Source organism: Phoxinus phoxinus, assembly GCF_949152265.1.
Source record: "Phoxinus phoxinus genome assembly, chromosome: 24".
NCBI lineage: Eukaryota > Metazoa > Chordata > Actinopteri > Cypriniformes > Leuciscidae > Phoxinus > Phoxinus phoxinus.
Window position 1 is genome coordinate 16246645 of NC_136899.1, and position 26395 is coordinate 16273039.

The 26395-nt window shown below is 39.8% G+C and overlaps 2 protein-coding genes across 4 annotated transcripts in view; both read right to left on the reverse strand.

Moving 5' to 3' along the window:
- The window catches only part of LOC306992256 (uncharacterized protein), a 239093-nt gene that overhangs the window by 124223 nt on the left and 88475 nt on the right, over positions 1–26395 (reverse strand). The gene's annotated exons all lie outside the window — the stretch shown is intronic.
- The window catches only part of myripb (myosin VIIA and Rab interacting protein b), a 220380-nt gene that overhangs the window by 91493 nt on the left and 102492 nt on the right, over positions 1–26395 (reverse strand). For 2 of the 3 annotated variants that reach the window (XM_079600926.1, XM_079600925.1), the window contains exon 3: positions 6811–7032. In XM_079600926.1, the coding sequence (XP_079457052.1) occupies positions 6811–7032 (222 nt within the window). Of the gene's footprint in view, positions 1–6810; positions 7033–18079; positions 18103–26395 lie in introns of those variants that run through there. The other variant, XM_079600927.1, reaches the window with a different exon arrangement.

Here is a 26395-nt window from a genome sequence, read left to right on the forward strand (position 1 = left end):
GCAAATGCATTTGCTATTTAAACAACGTGGCGCAGGACGTGAAAATGATAACTGCGTCGGACTGAAACTAGCAAAAAACACTTGTGTAAGCTTGGCGCTGCATTGCGCCGGGTGTAAGATAGTGCCCAAAATGACAATCACACATTATTATATAAAAGTCTCTTTTAAAACTCGGTTACACCTCGTTGGGACTTCTCCACACCGCAACTCCCATTGATGTGGGAAAGACAGTAAAGGTGGACTCAGAGAAAAAGGTTAGATTATTGTAATGCTCTTATGGGTGGTTGCCCTGCACGCTTAATAAACAAACTACAGCTGGTACAAAACGCAGCAGCTAGAGTTATTACTAGAACCAGTCTGTATGACCATATTCTGTCAACACTGCATTGGCTCCCTATTAAACATTGTATACATTTATTTAATATTTGGTGATTACTTACAAAGCACTAAATGGTTTAGCTCCCCAGTACTTGAACGAGCTCTTAACCCATTATAGTCCTTCACGTCTATTGCGATCTCAAAATTCTGGCCAGTTGATAATAGAATATCAAAATCAATTGCAGGCGGTAGATCTTTTTCCTATTTAGCACCAAAATTTGGAATAGTCTTTCTAGCACTGTTCGAGAAGCAGACACAGTCCGTCAGTTTAAATCTAGATTAAAAACACATCTCTTTAACCTGGCATACACAACACATTATACATTTCTATTGTTCAAATCAGTTAAATGATTATTAGGCTGCATAAATTAGGTCAGCCGGAACCGGGAACACTTCCTATAACACCCAATGTACTCGTTACATCATAAGAAGAATGGCATCTACGCTAATGTTCGTATTTCTGTTTATCCCGAGGTTTACTGTAGTCAGGCGGATCCAGGCCGTATCCAGATCAGATTGTGGACCTGCGCCTAGACACGACCACAACACATACTGTAGTCAGCCGGATCTGGTCCGTATTCAGATCAGATGGTGGACCTGCGTGTAGACATGACCACAACACATCCCTGAAGTGTCAGCAGAGATTATGTCAACTAGACTCTCCCCTGTGAAGGCCTCATCGACACGACAGCCATCGGCACTGATCCTCAACAAACCCATCTCCATACCGGCGAGATTACTCCGCTCTTTAACCAGATGGAACTGGATAAATATTCTGAATGTTCTGAGCCAATCTGACTTCTGACCATACACTGTTCGTTCATTGGCCAGAGAAGAACTGGCCGCCGACTAAGCATGTTTTCTCCCAAGGTTTTTTCTCCATACTGTCACCTGAAGGAGTTTTGGTCCCTTGCCACTGTCGCCTTTTTCCACCTTTGTCTTTTGGCTTGCTTAGTTGGGGACATTTCATATTCAACAATATTATTGATCTGCCTTGCACTGACACCATTATGAGAACTGAATTAAGCTGGAATATGACATCACGGTTTTCTCCAGAGCGGCTATATACTATATACAACTTTTTTACAACAAAAATTGACCATCACTGAACTTACTTAAGCTGGACTATTTTTTTTTCTAGAAACAAACTTTGTTGCATTATTTTCCTGTTATCACTGTAAAGTTGCTTTGAAACGATCTGTATTGTAAAAAGTGCTATATAAATAAAGGTGACTTGACTTGACTTAGTACCTGGACATCCCTTTCAGACATCTTCCTCTTGCGTCAAAAGTTATTCCTGTTGGATGTGGTTCGTGCTACGTGGTGGTATGCCAAAATTACCCTGAAAAACCATAGCTCTCGATACACCACTAGACTTGCTGTCCTGATCACAGATGAGCCAGCGAGACACGCAGCAAAAATGTGTCCTCTTTTAAAATGTGAACTCTGATATGTCACCCATTATGTTGTGTGGATTGCAATATTTTATGTACAGCTGTGCTATTGCTCTGCTAATTCAACACTCACACTCTGCTCTTACTGATGGAATGTAAAGTCAGTGAAGATCGGCCACCAGGCCGCACATACTGTATATATAGGCGTGAAACCACCAACATTATATTAGCCAGTGTTTCAGTTTCAATGTCCAACACATAAGAGACTTCTTACAAAAGCATTAAAAATATTACCAACCCCAAATATATATATATTATATATATACTTCACTTTACATTACTCCAGTCTTCAGTGTCACATGATTTGCAGCTCAAGAAACTTTTCTTATGATTATCAATGATTATAACAGTTGTACTGCTTAATGGAAACCATGGTGCATTTTTTTCAGGATTCTTTAATGAACACCATTTATTTGAAATATACATATTTTGTAATAATATTAATATATATATTAATATTAAATAAAATTAATATATGTATTGACTGTCACTTTTGAACAATTAAATGCGTCCTTGCTGAATAAAAACACATTTTACACATATTTTTATTTATTTCCACACAACAAGGTTGGGAGTTTATGTGACGTAAAAGCCTTCAGGACGGGGTCAAGTAAGGAGACAGAGCCGTCTTTCCAGACGGCTTCCTCTCTGTCAACTCAGATTACAGAATATTTAAAAGCTGCTCTTCTCTCTTCACTTACTGTCATTCTCATCCTGGGATGCTTTATGACTGCCCCATGTCCCTGAGTGTATGCACACTAAAAGCATCTGAAAATCTGTATTCCAGTAATAGTGTTCATGTAATGTTCTAAATATGAATTATTCTGATAATTATACTTTAAACTAGATGACATTCTCTAAATATAATGAGAGTGAGTGGTGCCGCCGCAATGTTAGTGTGTTCTGGATTCTTACTGGACCAAGGCATTGCTCACTATCAAGTCTATGTGGTATTAAGGTCTGACTCTGATGCCTCCTTCTAAATAAACATGTTTCGGGCCATTTTATCATCCAGCAAGCAAAATTATTAGTCTGATCACTTATAAAAGCCAAAGGCACGTCATTTCAAAAATACATGTCTGCTGTGCCAAAGGTACAGGACGAGTTACACACAAAATGTAATGCCCTGAACCGAAACATAAAAAGAAACTTTCATTAAAAACATTAAACTAGAAAGAAAACCTTGCTGATTTAAAAAAAAAGTATTTAAAAAAAATCACTGATGCATTAAATTGATCAAAATAAAAAAGAAAAGATATTAACAATGTTACAAAAAGAAAAAATACCCTGGTTTTACAGACAATGCTTAATCCTTGTCCCTAGACTAAAATGCATGTTTGAGCTGTTTTAACGGAAAGCAACTTGCACTGATATCTTAAAATATGTCAGTGCCATCTTTTTGTCTAAGATCTTTTTGTCTTAGCTTTTTTTATAAAAGCTACTTAAATGCCCTAATCGAACTAAGGCATAATCCTGACTTAATCCTAGACCTGTCTGTGAAACTTGGCCTATATTTCAGATAAATGCTGTTCTTTGACTTTCTATTTATCAAAGATTTTTTTATCAAGGTTTCCTACAAAAAAAAAAAAAAAAAAAAAGAAGGGAAAAAAACCTATTGAAAGCAACAGTTAGTTCTGAAGGATCACGTGAAACTGAAGACTGGTGTAATAGCTGCTGAAAATTCAGATATTACATTTTAAAATGTTATAAAATAGAAACAAATTATTTGAAATTGCAATAATAATAATAATATTTTAGTGTTTTTTTGGATCAAATAAATGCAATTTTTTTCCTTACAAATCCTATCAACCTATTGTAAAAAAAAAAAGAGCTACTAGAACACACACACACACACACACACACACACACACACAACACACAACACACAACACACAACACACAACACACACACACACACACACACACACACACACACACACACACACACACACACACACACACACACACACACTTCAAAGGCTCAATATGACATTGAATTCAAGTGGGAAATCTGGGGGTTTAATTTCACAGATGGATGAAGGTTATGCTAAGAGAGGCAGCTTTTCCTTACATGAAGTTTTCTAGAGGTTTCATCTTCGCCTCTAGCTTTACACAGATTTCTTGTATCTTTCTTATACACCCACCCACAGAGTGGATGATTGGAGCAGACCTCAACCTATTAAGCCTGTCAGGCCCCATCTGCACATGCACACAACATTATTTCACCATCTGTGTGTTGCACCATCCAAACGCTTGCGTCTGTGTTGCTGTCTGAAGCTTACAAGATGCAGTGATACTTAGTGACAGAGCAAAGAGACCAATCTCACTTCAACTTCAAAATGGCACAAACATAAACATATACAAACACGAAAACACATTTTTTCACAGTTAAAAGAGAACATGCACTCTTATACGTGTTACTGAACTTGTTAATGCACTAAGTGTAAGTGTGAGTGAGTGGAGATGTGTGACTGTAACATCTGAGTCAGCATCTTTCTCTCTTACGATACATCTACTTAAAGGAATGCTCTGGGTTAATTAAATATGACTAACAACAGCATCTGTAAAAATACCACAGACAATAATTTTGACTTTTATCACTCAGTTTGTAAAAACAAAACAAAATTGTGCATCTATGGGTAACAATAAATGTTAAAGTACTATTCAAAAATATTTTAAACTCCTGGAATAACCTGATAACTTTCGCATTATATTATCTTTTTTTTTTTCAGATTTGCAAAGCACAATTTCCATCCACTAGAATTACATCTATAGCATAAAATGAGACATTTGTCTGCCTAAAAATAGTAGTCCCACCGAAATGGCACAAATTTGGCTTTATAGATAAAAACAAAACAAAAAAAACTTTATAAATATAATCACACACAAAAAGGAACACACATTTCTGTGTTTCAACCCCATATCTTGCCCCATAGACATTAATTTAATTGTGTAAGTGTAAATATATTTTTTCACTGAGAGAATATTATCTGCGGAAATGTCACGTCACGGATCAGATGCTGACGACAGAAATTAACCTGTTTTGAACCCCGGAACATTTATTTAATTACAACCCCAATAAAAATGCTATTATAGGCTCTTTACAAAAGCAATTTAAATACTTTCCTTATCACCCGCAGATGATCATTACAGCAAAGAAAAAAAACTTAATTTAGATGGTGATATTCATCTCTCTCAAAAGGCCATCTGACTACATAACTACATTAATTTTGAGCAAGGCGTAATTTCATTCCATGTTGGCGTAATCAGTTTTGTGAGTGGAAAGCCGGTGCTACATCTCTTGAAATATTGCTAAGCAAGAGACAAGGGAAACCATTATTTGCTTGTACCATGAAATGCATGTTATGTCTGGTAATATGAAATCTGTGAGTCTGATTTTTCATACAGTGAACATTTCATGGAGGCAACATGAAAGGAAACTCGCAGAGAATTAATCCTGGTGGAGAATCCACGCCTCGGGCATGGAGTGAGTGTACGTGAGAGAAAGAAAGATATGAAGAGAGAGGAGGAAAGCAAATAAGACAGTAAGAGACAGCGTGAGCAAGAAACAGCTAAGGATGATGGAAGCATTTTCCTGATTGATTCATATCGTGTTGCACACCACTGATTTACACCCCTGATCACTTTTAAAGGAACAGTTGTTCTAAACCTGTGTGCTGTCATATTTAGAAGCTACATTAAAAAGAAGAATCTTCAGGTGGTCTTTTCCATACAAGTCATAGTCATCACAACCGGTAAGCTTACGTGTGTGTGTGCGTGTGTGTGTATGTGTGTGTGTGTGTGTGTGTGTGTGTGTGTGTGTGTGTGTGTGTGAGGAATGTGCAATGTACAAGATTCTCCTTTTTTGTGTTCCCCTCAAAGCGTTTGGAATTGACATGAGGGCGAGTAAAATATGAGAGAATTTTCATTTTTGGGGATGAATTATGCCTTTAACACAAACTCCATCAGGTCATTTGACCCATACAAACTATAAATCATCAACATATGCTGCAGATATTCTTACCATTTCTCTCGCTACTGCAGCCTCTCCGTATTATCCCACTCTCTCCTATCTTTCCAATCTTGCTTTCTGAAACACGCTTACACACCGTCTCACACACACTGTCAAAATTCCAGTGGACTGTGCACATATTCAGCAGTCATAAAGCCAGCATTTAGGAAATCAAACAGGGCTGAAAATGAGTTATCACACTCTAAAAAAGGCTGGGTTGTTTCAATCCATGTTTGGGTCAAATATGGACAAACCCAACCATTGGTTTACATTTTTTTGATTACATTTTTAAACCCAACGGTTGTGTTTGTCCACATTTGACCCAAACATGAGTTGAAACAACCCAGCATTTATTAGAATGTAATATCTGGAGACATTAAGTAAAGGGCTCTAAGCAAAAATGCTACTGGGAGTGAGACACACACAAAAAAACACAAGACATTTAATATGTTGAGTAAAAAAATTGCAGCTTTACAAGGAATAGTAAGGCTATAGGAAGAGGGAACTCCTCGAGATGTTTAAGTCGATGAAGAAGGCGTCAGTGGTTCCCAACCTATTTTTTCTTAAGTGTCCCCACAGCCCCATCAATAATGCTCAAGTATCCATTCATAAACACCAAACCAGACAAATGTGCCTTAAGAACTCATAAAACCATTTAGTGTAACATTTCAAAATGATGAATCACTTAAAGATAATCAAGCAATACTGTATGTGTAAAACAGAATCACATTGCATACATGTTTTGTTTTATTTCCTTATTTCCATGTGCCCCTTACAACCTGCTTGAACGATGTGTGTGTTGCCACGTACCAGCAGGTGTGGTGTCTCCCAGTCCAGATGTTATTCCATAGCACTGTGCATTTTGTAGCATGTCCATTTCTCAGGAAGTACAGATGTGGCCCCTCTATCCTTCATTGTACACGATAACGCACATGCATGTGTTCGTGTGTGACTAAGGACACTTACCTGCTCTTTTGGCAGGCGGCACAGATATAGCCCCTCTCGCTCTGGGTGTAGGTGCGGCAGGATTTGCAGACGTTGTAGTGGCAGTCCAGACATGGGCGTTTGGGGTTGAGCAGGAAGGCGAAGGGAGAGCAGCAGCGGATGCAGCAATGCTCGTTGAACTTGTGCTGCTTGGACAGAAGCAAACAACGACTGCCCTCCTCCTCCAGCTCCTGCTTCATTTCACTACAGAGGGAGGGGAGGGATTGGTGGAAAGCGAATGAGAGAGGGAGTGGGAGGGGATAAAGAGAGAGAAGGGGGTGTGAATGAGGGGATGGAGAGAGGGAGAGAGAGAGAGAGAGAGAGAGAGAGAGAGAGAGAGAGAGAGAGAGAGAGAGAGAGAGAGAGAGAGCAAGGTGAGCAAGTGCATCTGAAGGAGAGGTTGAAGGCACACAGTCATGCAGAATAATTGGAGACGCTGTGAGGAATGAAAAATTAAAGGGAGAATAATTCCGGAGAACAATATTATATTATTTTTCTCTTACCAAGTTTCTATTTACACACGTACACGCACACAAAGATACAGTATGATGATAAAGGCTGGGCTAGGATTGAAAAGCAGACCACACAGCAGATTCCCACTGTATAGTTGTGAAACCTTGGTTCCTTCTAAGTTGCAGTTCACACAGACAACATTTTATTTTGCATTCCACTGCACTGCTCTTCCATTGTTTTTCTAAGTAAACATGTGATACACTGATGCGTTTTACCGCTGCGCTCACATTCCGCAACTTCTGCAGCACCTCGCGATTGGCGCTCAAGTTAAAACCTTTAGAAAATGTGTGTGTGTGTGTGTGTGTGTGTGTGGGGGGGGGGGGGTGTACTGTCAGAATTATGTTTTGTTTCATTGTGTTTGTTCTTGTCTTGACCTAGTTTATAGTCTTTGTCAGTTTCATTCATTTCGTTAATTAATTCATTATTTCCCTCGTTTAGTTCTGGTATGAGTACTCCCTGTTTTGTTCAGTTTTTTGTCATATCTTGTCAGTGTTAAGAGGATGTTTCCTGTGTTTTGCTATTATTGTTTAATTAAATACTATTTCCTGGTATTCTCCTTGATCATGTGCTTCCTTGCAACAGATACCCTTGACACAGGGTAACAAATGTTGGGTAAAATAACCAATTTTTCTTTTACAGTGTTTCGTGCATGACACCACGGGCGCAAGCGCACTTAGGGCGTGTCCGAACCCACTTTTCCCAGTTTAACGACGGGAAAAATGGTCGGCGCCTGGCGCATGATCTAAAAGGATTGTCCCTATTCTCTTAAAGCTGCTGTCGGCAAGTCTGGCAGATTGAGTGGACTTAGACAAAATTTTGAATGTTTACAACTCTCATGCCCCTCCCCCACTACCAACGAGCACCCGCCCATCGTCAGTGCGTGTGTACCTGATTTTCTGTGAACGCGCCCTGGCTAATCTATCCATAGATAGCAATAACCGAGGAATTGGAAGCTTGTTATTAGATTTTCTCTCTGCCATCACGCTTCGTACAATCTTCAGGCAAACTTCAGGCGTGTCGTGTGCATGTGATATTGTAACGTCCGCGTCTGCGCGAGGGAGGGGGATCTGTGATTTGTGCACGACCTGTGATTGACAGTCAGATCTCACACCCCCCAGCGCTGATTAGACCCGATGATCCGGGACGGTGGATTTTTGCAAAACAAAATAACACGCGATAAAATAACAGGTGGAGTTAGAAGCTCGGGTTTTTTTCTAAAACCACCTTATTTATGTTGTTCTGTCGGATTATAGTGTCAATTTCACTGAATTTGATCAAAAAAATGTTTTAATGAGTAAATGAGTAAAAAAAAGCTTTAATGAGTAAAGGGTGTGTATTGGGTGTAACGTGCAAAAAAACAATGAGTGTCTCATCTCCCATTATCTTTAAAAGCCAGTTGCGCTCACGGAACTTTTCTTAAAGGTTAAAGTGTATTTACTATCTTTACATAACAAAATAAATATTGCGCTGTGGCGAGCAGGATGAGGTCGAGGGCCGTGGGAGGACAGCACGAAACCGGTGGCGTGATTATAATGAACGACCCCTGCGCAACGCACCAGTCTCATATATCTCATGGAGGAGCGGAAGCATAAAAGGAGGAGCGACGACAGTGGAGATTGTGATAGGAACAGGCCTGATTTTTAACGAGCTCGTCTGGGTGCTGGAGGGGCGGCTGCCATCCGTGAGGGAGCGGAGGATTCGCCACCGTTTGCTCGAGGCCGGAGCCTGCTGTCCTCTGCCTTGATGGGGAGGAGCAAGGAACGAGGGAGGGACTCCTGCCGACTGTCCGAACACGGAGGAGTGTCGAGCCTTCCATCGAGGTCTATCCAGTGCCACCGCCAGGCACCATGGAGAAGATCGCCCAGCTGGTGGAGGACCAGATGGCAGCGCGTTGTGGGAACCGGACCAATATATTTTTTTCTCTCTTCCTTCTCTTGTCTCTGTCGCTCCATGCTTCCGTCTCCTTTCTCTCGCCTCGTCTATCCATACCCCCACGTGCCGCGGCCACCGTGATCGGTCCCCCCCAGAGGGAGGGGGGAGTAGAACGTAGTCTCAGGAGTAACCCCCGGCCTGCGAGGGCGATGGGGGTATGTGACGAGCAGGACGAGTGGCGTGATTATAATGAGTGACCCCTGCGCGACTCACCGGTCTCGTATCTCTCACGGAGGAGCGGAAGCATAAAAGGAGGAACGGCGACAATGGAGATTGAGAGAGGAATAGGCCTGCATGTTGTGTTTTGTTAATGTTTTGTGTGGCCAGCAGTCATCCGCGAGGGGCTGCTGGCTTATACTTTCATTTTGTATTTGTTTTATTTTATGATTAAAGTCTTTAAATGTTTGCCGGTTCCCGCCTCCTCCTTCCCATAACAACGAACCTTGTTACATGCACCATTGACTTTAGACCAGGTTTCAGTTGGTCAATACTTGGTCAGTATTTCAGTTGCTTCAAAATAGCAACATGCCAACAATGCGCCTGAACACAAATCGAGCACAGCGTCAGTTCAGACAGGCCACGTAGGTATAGGCTGCGATCAGCTGACGCGGTCAGCTGTCAAAACGCTCCAACCACTACCTTTCTCCTATTAGACGGAAGGATATATATACGTGGCATTAGGAGCAAAACTTGCTGATCGATTGCTCCTGTCTGCCTCGCTGTGACTGCTGCTGCTGTGAGTTTGTTTGCTGCGTCTAAGCCTCGTATTAGCTTCGTATTTCTTTCTGTTTTGAACCATCATTTATTATAAATTCTAGTTGTTTATACTACTAAATACATCTTACTCAACATCTCAGATTAACCTGACATTGCTAGCTTCCGTTATTGTCAGCACAATACGCTAACTCGCTAGCCTTTTAACGCACCACCCGTGCGCTCAGTTATTTATTTTTCTCTCGCGCGCCCGCGCCTTTGAGTTCATAAAAGCCCAGGTGAGTAAGAATCAGTCAACAAACACGGTGAGTAATGTCTTCTCCTGTTATTGTCACCTGCACTTCATGTCACATGTTTACCATAGCCTTCTCTGTCGGCAATATAGGATTTATATGTGATAAATGCAAGGAGACAGTCAGGCTGACGGAGAAGATTTCAGAACTAGAGACACGCATCCAAACTTTAATCGAGAATAGTAAGAAGAGTGCTAGAGCTTTAGATACTATTTTGGATGCGCCTAGCCTAGTGAACTCTTTACATGAGTCGGTTCCGGCTGAAGTAGAGCCCGTGCAGCAGGGCAGATGGGTGACAGTGAGAGATCGCTGTAGTCGCGGATCAAAAAACCACTTTTCCGTTCCGATAACAAATCGATTTGCCCCGCTCAGTGAAACACCCACTGAGAATTATTCTGATTGTGCCCTAGTTATTGGCGATTCTATTACACGGAACGTGAAAATAGAGACACCAGCCACCATAGTCACATGTTTGCCGGGAGCCAGAGCGCCTGACATCAAAGCAAATTTGAAAGTGCTGGCTAATGCTAAACGTAAATTCTCTAAGATTATTATTCACGTCGGCACTAATGATGTTCGACTTCGCCAGTCGGAGATCACCAAAATTAATATTAAAGAGGTGTGTGAACTCGCAAGTACGATGTCAAGCACTGTAATTTGCTCTGGCCCCCTTCCTGTTCGCCGGAGTGATGAGATAGTTAGTAGATTGTGTTCACTCAATGGCTGGCTGTCTGGATGGTGTCCGCAGAATAATATAGAATTCATAGACAATTGGAAAAGTTTTTGGGGCAAACCTGACCTGTTGAAAAGAGATGGTATTCATCCCTCCTGGGATGGTGCTGCTCTTCTCTCTAGTAATTTGGCTCATAGTCTTAGAGCTAAAACATGACAATCTGGGCCTCAGGTCAGGAAGCAGACAGACTGGCTTACCCGACCGTCTGCTAGCGGCCTCACGTCACCAAGGTCAGATAAATCCCATCACATAGAGCCTCTTTCACCGAGATATCATCATATAGAGACTGTGTCTGTTCCCCGAACTTGGAAATCCAAAATACGTTCAAACCCATCTAAGGTTAAAAATTTAATTGATGTTCAACAAATAAAAAACAGATATAATACAAATGAGCAAATGATAAAGCTTGGGTTGCTGAATATTCGATCTCTTACTTCAAAAGCGCTAATAGTTAATGATATGATTACAGATTATAACCTAGATGTGCTGTGTTTAACAGAAACCTGGCTAAAACCAAACGATTACATTGCTTTAAATGAGTCAACCCCACAAGATTACGGTTATAAACATGAACCTCGTCTGAAACGCAAAGGAGGAGGTGTTGCTGTAATTTATAGTAATATTTTCAAAACCACTAAGAAATCTAGTTGTAAATATAATTCTTTTGAAGTGTTGGTGCTTAATGTAAAAATATCTAGTGTAAACGATAAATCACGTTTGAAAATTCTGCTGGCTACTGTATACAGGCCACCAGGGCACCATACAGACTTTATCAAAGAATTTGCGGACTTTCTATCAGAATTAGTATTGGCTGCAGATAAAGTACTAATTGTTGGTGACTTTAATATACACATAGATAATGAAAAAGATGCATTGGGATTGGCATTTAAAGACATTATAAACTCAATTGGAGTTAGACAACACGTGTCAGGACCGACTCATTGTCGTAATCATACTTTAGATCTAATACTATCACATGGAATAGATATTGATGCCGTTGAAATACTGCAACAGAGCGATGACATCTCAGATCACTATCTAGTCTCGTGTAAATTACATTTAGCCAAGGCTGCAAAGCCGACTCCGTGTTATAAATATGTTAGACCGATCACTTCTGCCACTAAAGATTGCTTTATCAATAATCTTCCTAATCAGTTTCATCATCTCAGCATCCCGGATAGCTTAGAAGAACTTGATATTGCAACAGAAACTTTTAACTCTCTCTTTTTCAGCACTTTAGACACAGTTGCTCCGCTGCGCTTAAAGAAGATTAAAGAACATAGTCCAACGCCGTGGCACAACGAGCACACTCAGGCCCTTAAGAGAGCAGCCAGAAAAATGGAGCGCAACTGGAAGAAAACAAAACTAGAGGTGTTTAGGATTTCATGGAAGGAGAGCTCGATTGCTTACAGAGAGGCTTTAAAAGCTGCTAGATCTGCTTATTTTTCAACCCTATTAGAAGATAACAAACATAATCCTAGGTATTTATTTGAAACAGTGGCTAAACTAACGAAAAAGAAAGCTTCAAGCCCAGAAGTTTCCATGCAACACAGCAGTAATGACTTTATGAACTTCTTCACTTATAAGATCGATAATATCAGGGACAAAATTATAACTATGCAACCGTCTAATACAGTATCGCATCAGGAAGTGCATTGTAGTCTCCCTGAGGGAAAATTTGATTCATTCATTGCTATAGGAGAGGAAGAATTTTGCAAACTCGTCAAATCATCTAAATCGACAACGTGCATGTTAGACCCTATACCGACTAAGCTGCTGAAAGAGATGCTTCCAGATGTCATAGATCCTCTTCTTAATATCATTAATTCATCTTTGTCTCTAGGATACGTACCAAAAACCTTTAAGCTAGCTATGATTAAACCGCTTGTTAAAAAACAGCAACTTGATCCTACAAAGCTAGTCAATTACAGGCCGATCTCTAATCTGCCATTTCTGTCAAAAATATTAGAAAAAGCAGTATCCTCACAACTGTGTTCCTTTCTTGAAAGAAATGATATCTGCGAGGATTTTCAGTCCGGATTTAGACCGTACCATAGTACCGAGACAGCTCTCGTTAGAGTCACAAATGATTTGCTCTTATCATCCGATCGTGGTTGTATCTCTCTATTAGTATTACTGGATCTTAGTGCTGCATTTGACACCATTGACCACAACATCCTTTTAAATAGACTCGAACATTATGTTGGCATTAGTGGAATTGCACTAGCATGGTTTAAATCATACTTATCTGACCGTTATCAGTTTGTAGCAATAAATGAAGAGATGTCTTATCAATCACAAGTTCAGTATGGCGTACCACAAGGCTCAGTACTAGGACCGCTGCTGTTCACTCTGTATATGCTACCATTAGGAGATATCATTAGGAAACATGGAATTAGCTTTCACTGTTATGCCGACGATACTCAGCTGTATATTTCTTCAAAACCTAACGAAACCTACGAATTCACAAAATTAACGGAATGCATAGCCGATATAAAAAATTGGATGACTAGTAATTTCCTACTACTAAATTCAGAAAAAACAGAGATTCTAATTATTGGACAAAAAACTTCCACACGTAATAACCTAGAGTACTGTCTAACACTTGATGGCTGCTCTGTTAAGTCTTCGTCGTCGGTTAGGAACCTGGGTGTGCTCTTTGATACCAATCTTTCATTTGAAAGTCATGTGTCTAGTATCTGTAAAACCGCTTTCTTCCATCTTAAAAATATATCTAAATTACGTCATATGCTCTCAATGAATAATGCAGAACAATTAGTTCATGCGTTTATGACCTCAAGGCTAGATTATTGTAATGCTCTACTGGGTGGTTGCCCTGCACGCTTAATAAACAAACTACAGCTAGTTCAAAACGCAGCAGCTCGAGTTCTTACTAGAACCAGGAAGTATGACCATATTAGCCCTGTTCTGTCAACACTGCATTGGCTGCCTATTAAACATCGGATAAATTTTAAAATATTGCTGATCACTTACAAAGCACTAAATGGTTTAGCTCCGCAGTACTTGAGCGAGCTCTTAACGCATTATAGTCCTTCACGTCTACTGCGATCTCAAAATTCCGGTCAGTTAATAATACCTAGAATATCAAAATCGACTGCTGGCGGTAGATCCTTTTCCTATTTAGCACCAAAACTTTGGAACAGTCTTCCTACCATTGTCCGGGAAGCAGACACACTCTGTCAGTTCAAATCTAGACTAAAAACACATCTCTTCAGCCTAGCATACACATAACACATTATAGACTTATATAATTAGGCTGCATAGTTTAGAACAGCCGGGACCGGGAACACTTCCCGTAATCCTGATGTACTTGGTACATCATAAGAAGGACGGCGTCTACGCTAATATTAGTCTCTCTGTCTATCCCGAGGTTTACCGCTGTCCACTGGAACCAGGCCGTATCCAGATCTGATGAAGGACCAGCGCCAGGACACGACGACGACGCCGCTGACCTGAAGTGTCAACCAGTCTCTCCTCCTCTCCACTCTGACTTCAAACAACCGGAACTGGACAAATACTCTGATTCATTCTGAACTTCATACACTGTTTACTCATTGGCCAGAGGAGAACTGGCCCCCGACTGAGCCTGGGTTCTCCCAAGGTTTTTTTCTCCCTTCTGTCACCTGATGGAGTTTTGGTTCCTTGCCGCTGTTGCCTTACCTTCTGGCTTGCTTAGTTGGGGACATTCAATATTCAACAATATTATAGATCTGCCTTAAAGGTGGATGATGATGAAATTATTTTTTGTATTATTTTCATGTTATCACTGTGAAGCTGCTTTGATACAATCTGTATTGTAAAAAGCGCTATATAAATAAAGATGACTTGACTTGACTTGACATTACTGCTCGGTAAGCATGCTCAAACTGCTCGCAACCCCATCCCGCCCACACCACTATAAGTATCAAGCATTTTTCTGTGCACCTTCTGGCTGTCATCTCTTTGTTTCAGATAAACAAAGCTTCAAGTCCTAGCTGTCATGGACATCATCGCCGAGAGTAAGTCATCCTCATAGCCAAGCTACAGTATAGACGTCCCGGGTATTACTGCTACGTCTACATGTTAAAACCGTTTTGCTTAAAGACATTACTAAACTGTCTTAATCATCTGTATATCACTCAAGCTGATGGTTCCATAGGGGGTTAATTCTAAAGCTCTGTATGTCAATAATTATGGAGCAAGAACCCCCATAAGGAACCATACCGCCAAAGATAAATTGTGTTCAATAAACTCAAGTAAACTTTCCAAAGTGGTCTCGTCTGAACTCGTTTCATGGGTGCACATATTGGCGCAAATGCATTTGCTATTTAAACAACGTGGTGCAGGACATGATAATGATAATGATATGATATGCATTAATGATAACTGCGTCAGGCTGAAACTAGCAACAAACACTTGCGTCGCGCCTGGCGCCTGGGTGTATGATAGGGCCCCAAGTTCTAAATCAGGGGTGTCTAAACTCGGTCCTGGAGGGCCACTGACCAGCAGAGTTCAGTTCCAACTTGCTTATTAGCATGCCTAGTTTACCCATGATTAGCTGATTCAGGTGTTTTATTGGGGTTGGAGCTAAACTCTGCAGGCCAGTGGCCCTCCAGGAGCAGGATTGGACACATACAGTATGTTCTAAATCAGTGTTTCTCAACCCTGCTCCTGAAGGACCCTCAACACTGCACGTTTTCTTTGTCTCCCTAATCAAACACACCTGATTCAACTCATCAGCTCATTAACCCATGTGATAATGAGCTTTTGAGTTGAATCAGGTGTGTTTGATTAGGGAGACCTAGGCTGCATCCCAATTCGCCTACTTATACTACGCCCTAAAAGTATGTACTCTTTTTGTGAAGAAAAAGTACAAACTTTTGAGTGTGTAGCAAAAGAGTAGGGAAGCTTTGGGACATACTACTTCCTCATCTTTAATGGACAGATTGGTGTGCATCCTGTCAGTAAACTGCCCTGTCAATCATCTTGTCACAGTTAAAATCCTCCATTCAATCTAATTTAATTTCCTACCGTTTCGGAGAGAAATGCAGAAACACGTTCATCTACCAGTCGCGGGTCTTTCATGCGGAGACTCTCCTCATGGAGAGATTTGAATGTAATGATGCATTTAAAAGTTAATGGCTAAACGTGTCTTTACAAAAGTTCAGAAGCTGCTGCAGATGCAATATAATGTAGACAACATTGAATAAATACATTTTCGTCAGGTTAGATACTGATAATTAATCACTCAAACCCCTTTATCTAAACCTCTCTACATAACCGCTGGACTTGCGCGTCCTCCATGTCTGTATTTATTTATTTTTAACACTTTTTAACTCGTGTTTGTAGTTCTAACTGAATCCTCGTTCAACGCGCGATGGGTAATATCAGCCGTTAGACTGCGCATCGATCTGGACTTCGGATTCTGACCGGAAATAGTAGTAGACCATCCGGGTGTCTTTGGAACACTCATTTCAACATACTACGATTTGGGACGTACTAATTCTACTTTCGAATACTATTAAGGACGGATAGTATGCAAATTGGGACGCATCCAAAGAAAACATGCAGTGTTGGGGGTCCTTCAGGTGCAGGGTTGAGAAACACTTTTCTAAATAGTTAAACTTTTAAAAATGTGTCTGTAGACGGTGCTCTTTTTTCCATTTCACTGCCTCACATCTCGTGTTTTCAAACACAAAAACGTGTCCTGTCCTTTTTAAAGCTGATCTTGTTTAAACTTGACACTGTATCTAAAACATGACACACAACACTGAAAAAGCAGTGAGACATAGCGTGACTGCCAAAGATGCCCATCTAGCACTTTTACATAGACAAACAATTAAAAAGCAATGAAACAACATATATTTGTGTGAATCTACCCTAAGAATCGGACAAAACTAGGTAGGAGGCTACATAATTAAGTTGCCAACCTACCTTAACAGTCTTTGCGTAGGGAGCAAGTCTATGATCCCATTGAAATGCTGCCTCCGTTGGCAGCTCACAGGTCAACAAGCTCAACGGGAAAAGTTCAGACGCCCTGAGTGTGTGTATCAGCACAAACAAATGATCATTCCATTAAATGATTCTACTCTACCTGCCCTCCAACTCTTTGCTTTCCTTTTCAGATGTTCAATATTTTAAACTAGATGTGTTGCTTTGATACCCAGACAACAGGACGCCTACACACAAAGCAAGCTGTTACATTCCAGAGAAACATGCCAGACCAGTATCAAGCCTCTTGTTTCAGAGGAGGGGCTAGAAATGATATGTACCACAGTGGGGTTTAAATTATCCTAATTAATTGTGGAAAGCTTATGGAGAAAACACTGTAAAGCCATGTGGATGAGAAAAAGATTTTGAGGGTTTATGAAACACATGGATGCCTGTGAATGCACACAATGTGCACAATATTCCAGTACTTCAAAAGCATAAATTCAGACTTTTATGGTTAGAGATGTTTAATTGGACGTGCACGCTTATATCCCTGATTGTTACATTTAGATCACCCTTCCTGGTGTCATCTAATGCCTACTTAAAGTTAATCTTTAAAAACACAAATCAGTTAATAACACTGTTAAATGTAATCTTTAGAAAATATCTGAATTAATATCTAATCCATCATTTTTCATACTATACATTATATTGTTGTGATGCCTAAATTCACTTGAAGCATTTAAAATGATTTGCTTTTAGTGTTTTTATTTATTTTATTTTGACAAAATATATCATTTAATTATCAGCTGGCAGGACCCTACAGTTGGGATCAGGGCCGGAGTGGTACCCATTGCCACTAACCAATTATACAGATTCAAATAACAAATAACAATATAACAAAATACATATAAGCTTCTTCAGCATACATTCTGCAATCAAACGTACGAATAGGCACAGCTGACAGACAGCAGTATGGATTATGCTTTTCTATGAAATGTCACATTACACCACTGTTGCAATTGAGTCCACTGGAGGCGAGTTACAGCTGAACCCAAGTGCAGTTTATTTAATTTAATCCAAAGTGAGCAAAAGACTTGACTTGACTTGACACATAAACATGAAAGCAACTCACCAACAGAGGTTACACGGACAATACTAGACAAGAGACAATGGGAAAATTAAGGCTCTTTATACACACAAGACTAATGACCAAACAAGAAACACCTGAACACAACAATCCAATCAAAACATGACACATAAGACAAGGGAAGCACAAGATATGATCACACGAGGGCAAGGAAATCACATGACACAGAAACCATGACTGTGAGAAATTACAAAATGAAATGAATGAAACTGTAAAAGTGAGCCAAAACCAAACCAAAAAAATACATATACAACCAGGAATAACATATCTGCCGGGAATTACCTCGATTCGCCACTCTGGGCCTGGTTGGGACAATGGTACATATGACATTGTCAATGACTTATTTTAGCTGCATGGCTACAACTATAGTACCCAACATTCCTCATATTCAACTGTGTGCAGGATTTATAGGATACTGTTGGGAAGTTGGTCATATTGAACTATGGATCCAGCAGTGGTACAAGCGCAGATCTACAAAATACTATTGCGAAAGCACTCTTGTGCTGTCCGTGGTCCTGAAAAAACAATTCAACTAGCTACAACAAAAACTACAGCATTCTTCCACCATTCCTTGCCTCTTCATTTAGTCTGGTGGTTCTCAAGGCTAAAGGAGAATGTACAAAGCCATACTAGAATCTGTAGTTTCGATTATTTTGCCACATAGGTATACATGAATGTACAATCTGCTTCATACACTTGTCATTATACGAATAACATTCCATTCTGTAATACTGTCATATCACCAAGGTGAACATGTAGAACGTAGAAACATTTCTACTGATATTTAAGTCTGTTAATGTATAATATTTTAAATAATACTATATAAATATATGAGACTCTGATGTTGAACTGCTTACAAAACTCTGGAATTAATCATATCCATGTTTTTTTATTGCTTTTTCTACCACTCTTTCAAACACACACAAACATGCTCACACATACAAGATTCAGAGCAGGGTCTAATAATGAAAAACTGCCAGTTCTGTTTTAGCAGGGTTATTCCTCACCAATAACTAAATCAGTTAATATAAAATGGCTTAGGAGGGAAGTATAGATAAATGAGATAAATGGGGAAGAGGAAGTAAACAATGAATGAGTAAATATCATTTAGTGTATTCTAAGACTTGTCAGCCAAAGCAGACAAGCATTTAATCAAAATCAGCCATTGTCACGACAAATTATGAGCAGAGCAGAATATTCAACCTCACCAAAGCGGGCTAAATGGAAAAATAATTAGGGTCATGCAGGCCATGTCAGAATATTTAGATCTACAGATACAGTTCTTTATGTAATGAATAATTGACGATGGGCCTTTGAATTATTCGAAAATTATTTTCTAATAATTAAACGGCGCAGAGTCAATTATTCCGTTTATATTATGGTTACCACACCTAAAAAAATTGTTCAGATGTTATATTTCAAGACATTTGTTAGTTTTTTTTTTTTAACCTTAAAATGCTCTTAAAACGCATCTTATGCCATGCCTTTATTGTTAATTCCAAAATATAATTTTGGAGCTAGTAACGGAGGCTTGAGGCTTGATAGTAGGCCCAAATAGATAGTAAGACATTGTTAAAATAACCCACGTGACAGACTACATTGGTAAAACCTTAAAGTCCATGTAAAGTCAATTTAAAAAAAAAATCTAAACACATTATAAATGTTAGAAATGTATTGCTAAAACATATTACAAAGACTGTGAACTGTGAAGTACTGAATTGTGGAGTTAGACCACTGAGCTCCTGGACACACCCCTACTTGATAATGCACTGGAGCCACTGAGCTCTTGGCCCCGCCCCTACTTGATGACGCACTGGAGCCAATGAGCTCCTGGACACGCCCCTACTTGATAACGCACTGGAGCCACTGAGCTCTTGGCCCCGCCCCTACTTGATGACGCACTGGAGCCAATGAGCTCCTGGACACGCCCCTACTTGATAACGCACTGGAGCCACTGAGCTCTTGGCCCCGCCCCTACTTGATGACGCACTGGAGCCAATGAGCTCCTGGACACGCCCCTACTTGATAACGCACTGGAGCCACTGAGCTCTTGGCCCCGCCCCTACTTGATGACGCACTGGAGCCAATGAGCTCCTGGACACGCCCCTACTTGATAACGCACTGGAGCCAATGAGCTCCTGGACACGCCCCTACTTGATAACGCACTGGAGCCACTGAGCTCTTGGCCCCGCCCCTACTTGATGACGCACTTGAGCCAATGAGCTCTTGGCCCCGCCCTTACTTGATAACGCACTGGAGCCAATGAGCTCCTGGACACGCCCCTACTTGATAACGCACTGGAGCCACTGAGCTCTTGGCCCCGCCCCTACTTGATAACGCACTGGAGCCACTGACGCTGGCCCCTCCCCTAACAATAGAGCACAATCACATCAGTTTGCCTCTCTGTAAGTAGTACTATTAGTTAGTACAGCCTACAGCTATGCCTTCGTCACGGAAATGCGTACTACTGTACCTGGATGCGATCACGTACAAAACAGATCTGTGTTCTTATTTAAATTTACGAAAAAACTATCACATCAAGAAGAGGTGGATTAATTTTGTGAAGAGCCACCTTGATGGAGAGCTGGGGATCGCCGCCAAAACCCGCCTCTGTAGAGATCCTTTTACAGGGGATAGATTTATAAACTTTCGTTGGAGACAACTGGGATTCACTGATAATCCGCTGTTACTGGTGAATGGAGCCGAACCGACTATCTCTCGCCTCGGCCTTCATCCTCCCGTCGCGCCGACAACTGGTGCCATCATCGGCAGTGTGTGCCCACCAATGAGTGTAAGTTGCCTTGTGTGCTTATGTTATAATTATAGTAGGTAGTCCACAGTAACTCCACAGTTGAGTGTGGCGACTGCAGCTTTCCCGCAAGTGGGCGTGGTTTCAGCGCAGCCAGTGGACACGCCCCCAGCGTTTGAGAGCTGAGACTACTGCTCATTTTTTCAAGAGTTTGATAGCTTATTTTATGTACTTGTCGGCTTATTTTATCATTCAAATTTGGCTGGGTGGCTAATTACAAATGTTTCTGCGGTGTGACAAACTCAGAACACATACTTAATTTTGACTTTACAGGGACTTTAATGTTATGAAGAGATGATAATACCTTTTGTGCGCAAAATCAAAAATATCGTAATTCGTGTTCCGAAGATGAACGAATGTCTTACAGGTTACGAGTAATTAATGACAGAACTTTAATTTTTGGGTGAACTAACCCTTAAAGAGTGTTCAGCAGCACCGTCTCTATTAATAGCAAAACTGTTGAGAATAGCACCGTTATTACAGCGCTGATAAATGTCATATAGCTTTTAAGTTGCTAAACTATTTTACTGATAAAATGGTCAGAGCAGTGCTGACAACACATTTCTGTGAGAGTGTTTCTGCACTGTATGTGTGTGCGTTTGAAATAATTTGGCGAAGTGATATGGGCATGTAATGCGGTCAAGACCTGGCTGGAACTACTTTAGCCATGAGTTTCCCTAAAATAATTGCACACCTTAGAAAGTTTGTCAGCCAATCAGATCAATCCACAAACCCATTGTATAAAATATATGTGTGTAATCCAATGTACATAATTTTTTAGGTTGTTATAATCATATGTCAATAATGGACAGGGCTATTTGGGTCCAAATAGGCATTTGACTTTGACCCTTCTTCACCTAACTGATCAACTTGCTGTACCAAAAACCCAACTTACTGTAACTGCAATAATCACAGTCAACAATCACATCTGATCTGAGAACTGATGTAAGGAAAAAAAGCTTTAGCAACACATAGTATTGCTGTTGCTATTCAGCAAAGCTCCTGTATTGGAATTCATTAGACTCTTCAAAGAAAGATCTACATTCAAGATTAGAGAGTGGTTAGGGATATTGATCTGCTTTTACTAGGGCACTGGGGTATAACACACAACCTTATTCGCTGAATTAGTTTCAGCTGGATTAGAATAAACAAGAGAATATGCTATTCACTGTACACGGTGAGTACACTGTGAATTAATGAGTAGTTGTGTTGTTTGATACAGAACATAACTGGTCAAATAATTATAAATATTTGGAATAATTCTGTTTTATATTAGAATTTAAAATAAAATAAATAAATAAATATAAATACAATTTTAAATATTAAATAAAATATTACATTTAATTAAAGAGTCTAAATAAATAAGATTAATATGATCAATTATTTTAAAATCATATGTATGTCATTAAAATCATACGAGTGTGTGCTTATTTTGTGGTCTGCTTTATGTCAGGTTATATTAAACATTGATCGTAATGGCCGGGGCACCAGACCAGACATGCATCACTTCCCCTCTTATAATTCACTTCCTCCTTAACTGGTGATAATAATGGACCTATTAACATTACATTCTCCTGATTGTACTGCAGAGATTGATCACTTCACCCTCCCAGCATTCTCACAAAAGACACAGCTCTTCTCTCTCAGCCTCTCTCTATTCTTCTCTTACAGCAAGTCGACATTCAATCAATTAGAACATAAAAGAGCGCCATATGCAGTTAAAATGACATGTACATGCCATAAACCAAAAGGAGTATTGATTAATTTCCTTGTTGTCTGACCATTGTGCAAAACACTAAAGAAAATCATCCTAAAAACATTGCATTTTTATTAAATTACATAAATAAATAAATTATATAGGTTTATTAATTAATAAAAACATTTATTTAAATATATATATCAATAATATCATATTACCTAATTAATAAACAAAATAATATAAACAATATAGAATTAATTAAATACAGCATTGTTTTTTTCATAACCGTAATGAGAATTGGTCCTAAAATCAATTTAATTTCAGGGTGAAATATGACTGGGACAAGTTCTTGTCAGGTTTCGTGAGATGCACCCTGCTCTAGTTGGTTACACCATGTCCATAAATTTAGCTCTGTACGCCTCTCTTCTGAAACGATGAGTCACAGCATTCATAATTCTGGTCTTCACAGGCCTTTTGGGATCAGGGTTGTGCAGAGAATGTGTAGGCAGTTCAACTCATTTATACTAATGAAAAGGCAGCTGTTTGGCCGTGCAGTGTGGTCTACATGCCTAAAATGAGAAAAAACTAACCTTTTAATTATTTCAGAGTTACATGTACAGGTAGCCTGAGGTCTGAAATATTGAATTATGAAGAGTATGCCTTTATGCCCCCACTGAAAACGTCATAAAATATACCACACAACTGAACACTTCTTGCTCATTTATCAAATATAATCAGGCTGGACTCAGGTCTTTACGGATGGAAGACAGACTGATGCACAGCATGTGAACTCACATCTGCAAACACACACCTACACAACATCAATTCTGGTGACAGCAGGAAAATACCAGAGGCTGTATATCGAAGCTAAGAGGTGGAAAATTTACAGCAGCTGTCCTTACTGTCTCACAAAATTCCTGCAAACCCAGAGTGCACACACACTGATATCGACCCCAGGAGCTTGATCTCCACCCAGCTCTGCTTTCATTAACAGAGGAAGCAAATAAGGCTGGACACACAGCAGTTCACAGGGGCTGTATGACCTGTGTGCGGTCCTACATGAACAGAAGAGCACGGCATGGTCATAAAATGTTTCACACAACATCCCTGCTAAACATACGCACGCGCACACACGCACGTTTTTTACATGCACCATGGTTCATGTTTTTTTGGGATATGGCCATAGTATGTTTTTAGACAGGTACTATGGTAACGACATGCACCATGGTAATACCATGTTGTTGTTGTTGTTTTGGACATATCCCATGTATATCATGTTTTTTTTGGAAAGGCATCATACTTTTGGATATAGCACCATGTGTTTTTTTATAACCAATTTTTTTTGGATATATGCCATTGTAACACTATGCTTTTGGACATTTATTTTTGGACATTGTAGTGTATCATGCTGTTTTTCACAAGTATCATGGTAACAGGGTACCATGGTAATGCTATGGTTTGGACGTGTAGTATATAGATACCATAATGCACTTTGAAATACCTTGAAGCTGCATGTATAAATATTATAGTACTGTATATAGATATTGTAATCATTCAGTACCATATATCATAGCATTATTTTGTAGGGTCCCAGTTATTAACACGGTCCTCAGTTAATTCTGACTGGTTGTTCATGCTGCAAAGCATAATGGGAATATGCTGTACTGGTCTCACCGTCTTGTAGAAGAGAAGTGTACGTATTAAGTCCAAACTCATTCTGGTCCAACTCTGTAACATTACAATATAATTTAAAGAATAATGTTTTTTTAACCATGTGTTTAACCCAGCTCTCAGTCTATAGGCGACTTTGTATCTTTGAATGCATCGAGAACACAACACAACACATAGGAGCAGAAATGTGAATATGCCATTATCAATAATGCATTTACGATCTGATAAGCTCTTGCCGGCAGCTCTCTCTCTCTCTCTCTCTCTCTCTCTCTGTGTGTGTTTATGAGAGTGGTCTTGCAGTGATCTCATTAGGCTGTCCTTTGGAATGCTATAAATAATTAATTCATCAATTCATTAATCTAATTATAGACTAAATGCCAGGATGTTTACCTTGTGTGTATACAATATATGTGAGGGTGAATGTGTTTGAAAGACTAGAGTTTTAGCCATTAACTGTTATACAAGTAGAATATGTCAGCATAAAGGAACCTCGAATGGGTTTCTAGTCTTTCACAACAGCCACATCAGAACGAGAAAAGAACATCAGGATAAGTAGCTCACACACTCCTGACACTGAGTTCAAAAGACTTAGTGACATGGTGCTGACAGGAACCGCATGTTTCTGGTTTGTTATTTTTGAAAAATGGCAATACAACAAACATGAGACCACAAGGCAGTGGTGATGTTTGATGTCTTCAGTAAGGACACAACTCCTCACCCACAAGACCTTAATAAAAGAGGACTGTGTTTTTCAGAATAAACTTGACTTGCCATTTTCAAACATACTGTAAACATCCAGTACCCTTTAAAAATACTATCATAAATAATATCTCTTCAGCCACATGAAAGGGAAACTAAATACAGTATGCCAGTAATGGGACAGCAACACCTCATGAAATTTCGCTTTTACACCACAGACCTGCCCATGTGTTGTGTACTGCAGGGATTTTCATCCAGGAGTATGCATACTCTTGTGGTACTTAATGCCTAGTTCACACTACAGGATTTTAAGCCCGATTTAAGCCCGATTTGCAAATCGTTGAGCTCGCCGACAGGTCGGAGTGTTATCGCGTGCAAATCGCGGGGGATTAGCAGATGAACGCTCGCCAATCTGTTAGTATGAAAGAGCCAACAGCGCATCAAAGACGCTCGCAGACGCGTAGCCGAGCCTAGAAAAATATCTAGCATGCTAGATATCCGGAGCTGTCGCACGACTCAACCTCATGTGATGTCATGAGCTACAGCCAATCAGAGCAAGTGATTGCCAACTCTTTCTGAAGCACAGACAATCCCTGCTGTTCGCGCATGCTGAATCCACTCTTTCACCCATACTCTCTTATTTTTTTATAAATAATATAATATAATATAATATAAATAATAATATATATCTTATATTTTTTTCTTCAGAGCAAATCATCGCGCAAAGAGTTTGCAGCACAAATTTCTGTGTGACGTCCATATTCAAACAAAGACTTGCGTGTTGTGTTCTTCTTCGCTGGGTAGTGGCGCGCGTGCTGTTTTGCGTCATTTCCGTTTCGTTTATCGCGTGATTTTTCGTGACAAAACGTGGTTTGTAGACAAGATAGAATTGTTGGGTGACAGAGTTGTTGTCAACTAGTGTAGTGCGTTACCTCCTGTTGCGGATCAATCACGTTGTGTCGTGTGGTGTGACCAGCTCAACAACTTGAACACTCCTGATTTCACAGAGAGCAAGTCATGTAGTGTTAGTTAGCATGTAGTAAACCGCACAGTTCAGCCCGATGTTTTGAAATCCTGTAGTGTGAACTTACCTTAAGTAGATTTTGCTTATACCAAGAAATCAGAAATTACAACTATTAGGAAAAAAAATTGGTATTAGTATTATAAAAATATGAATATTACCAAAAATTTATAAAAATATGCAGCTTTGGTGAGAACGAGAGACTATATATATATATTCTATCTATCTATCTATATATATATATATATATATATATATATATTATATGTATATATATATTTGATGGAGTTTGGGTTCCTTGCCACTGTCTCTTCTAGCTTACTTAGTTGGGGACACTCAATCATATTCTTAATATGTTGATCTGCCGGCATTGTATAAGAACTGAACTGAGCTTGACAATGA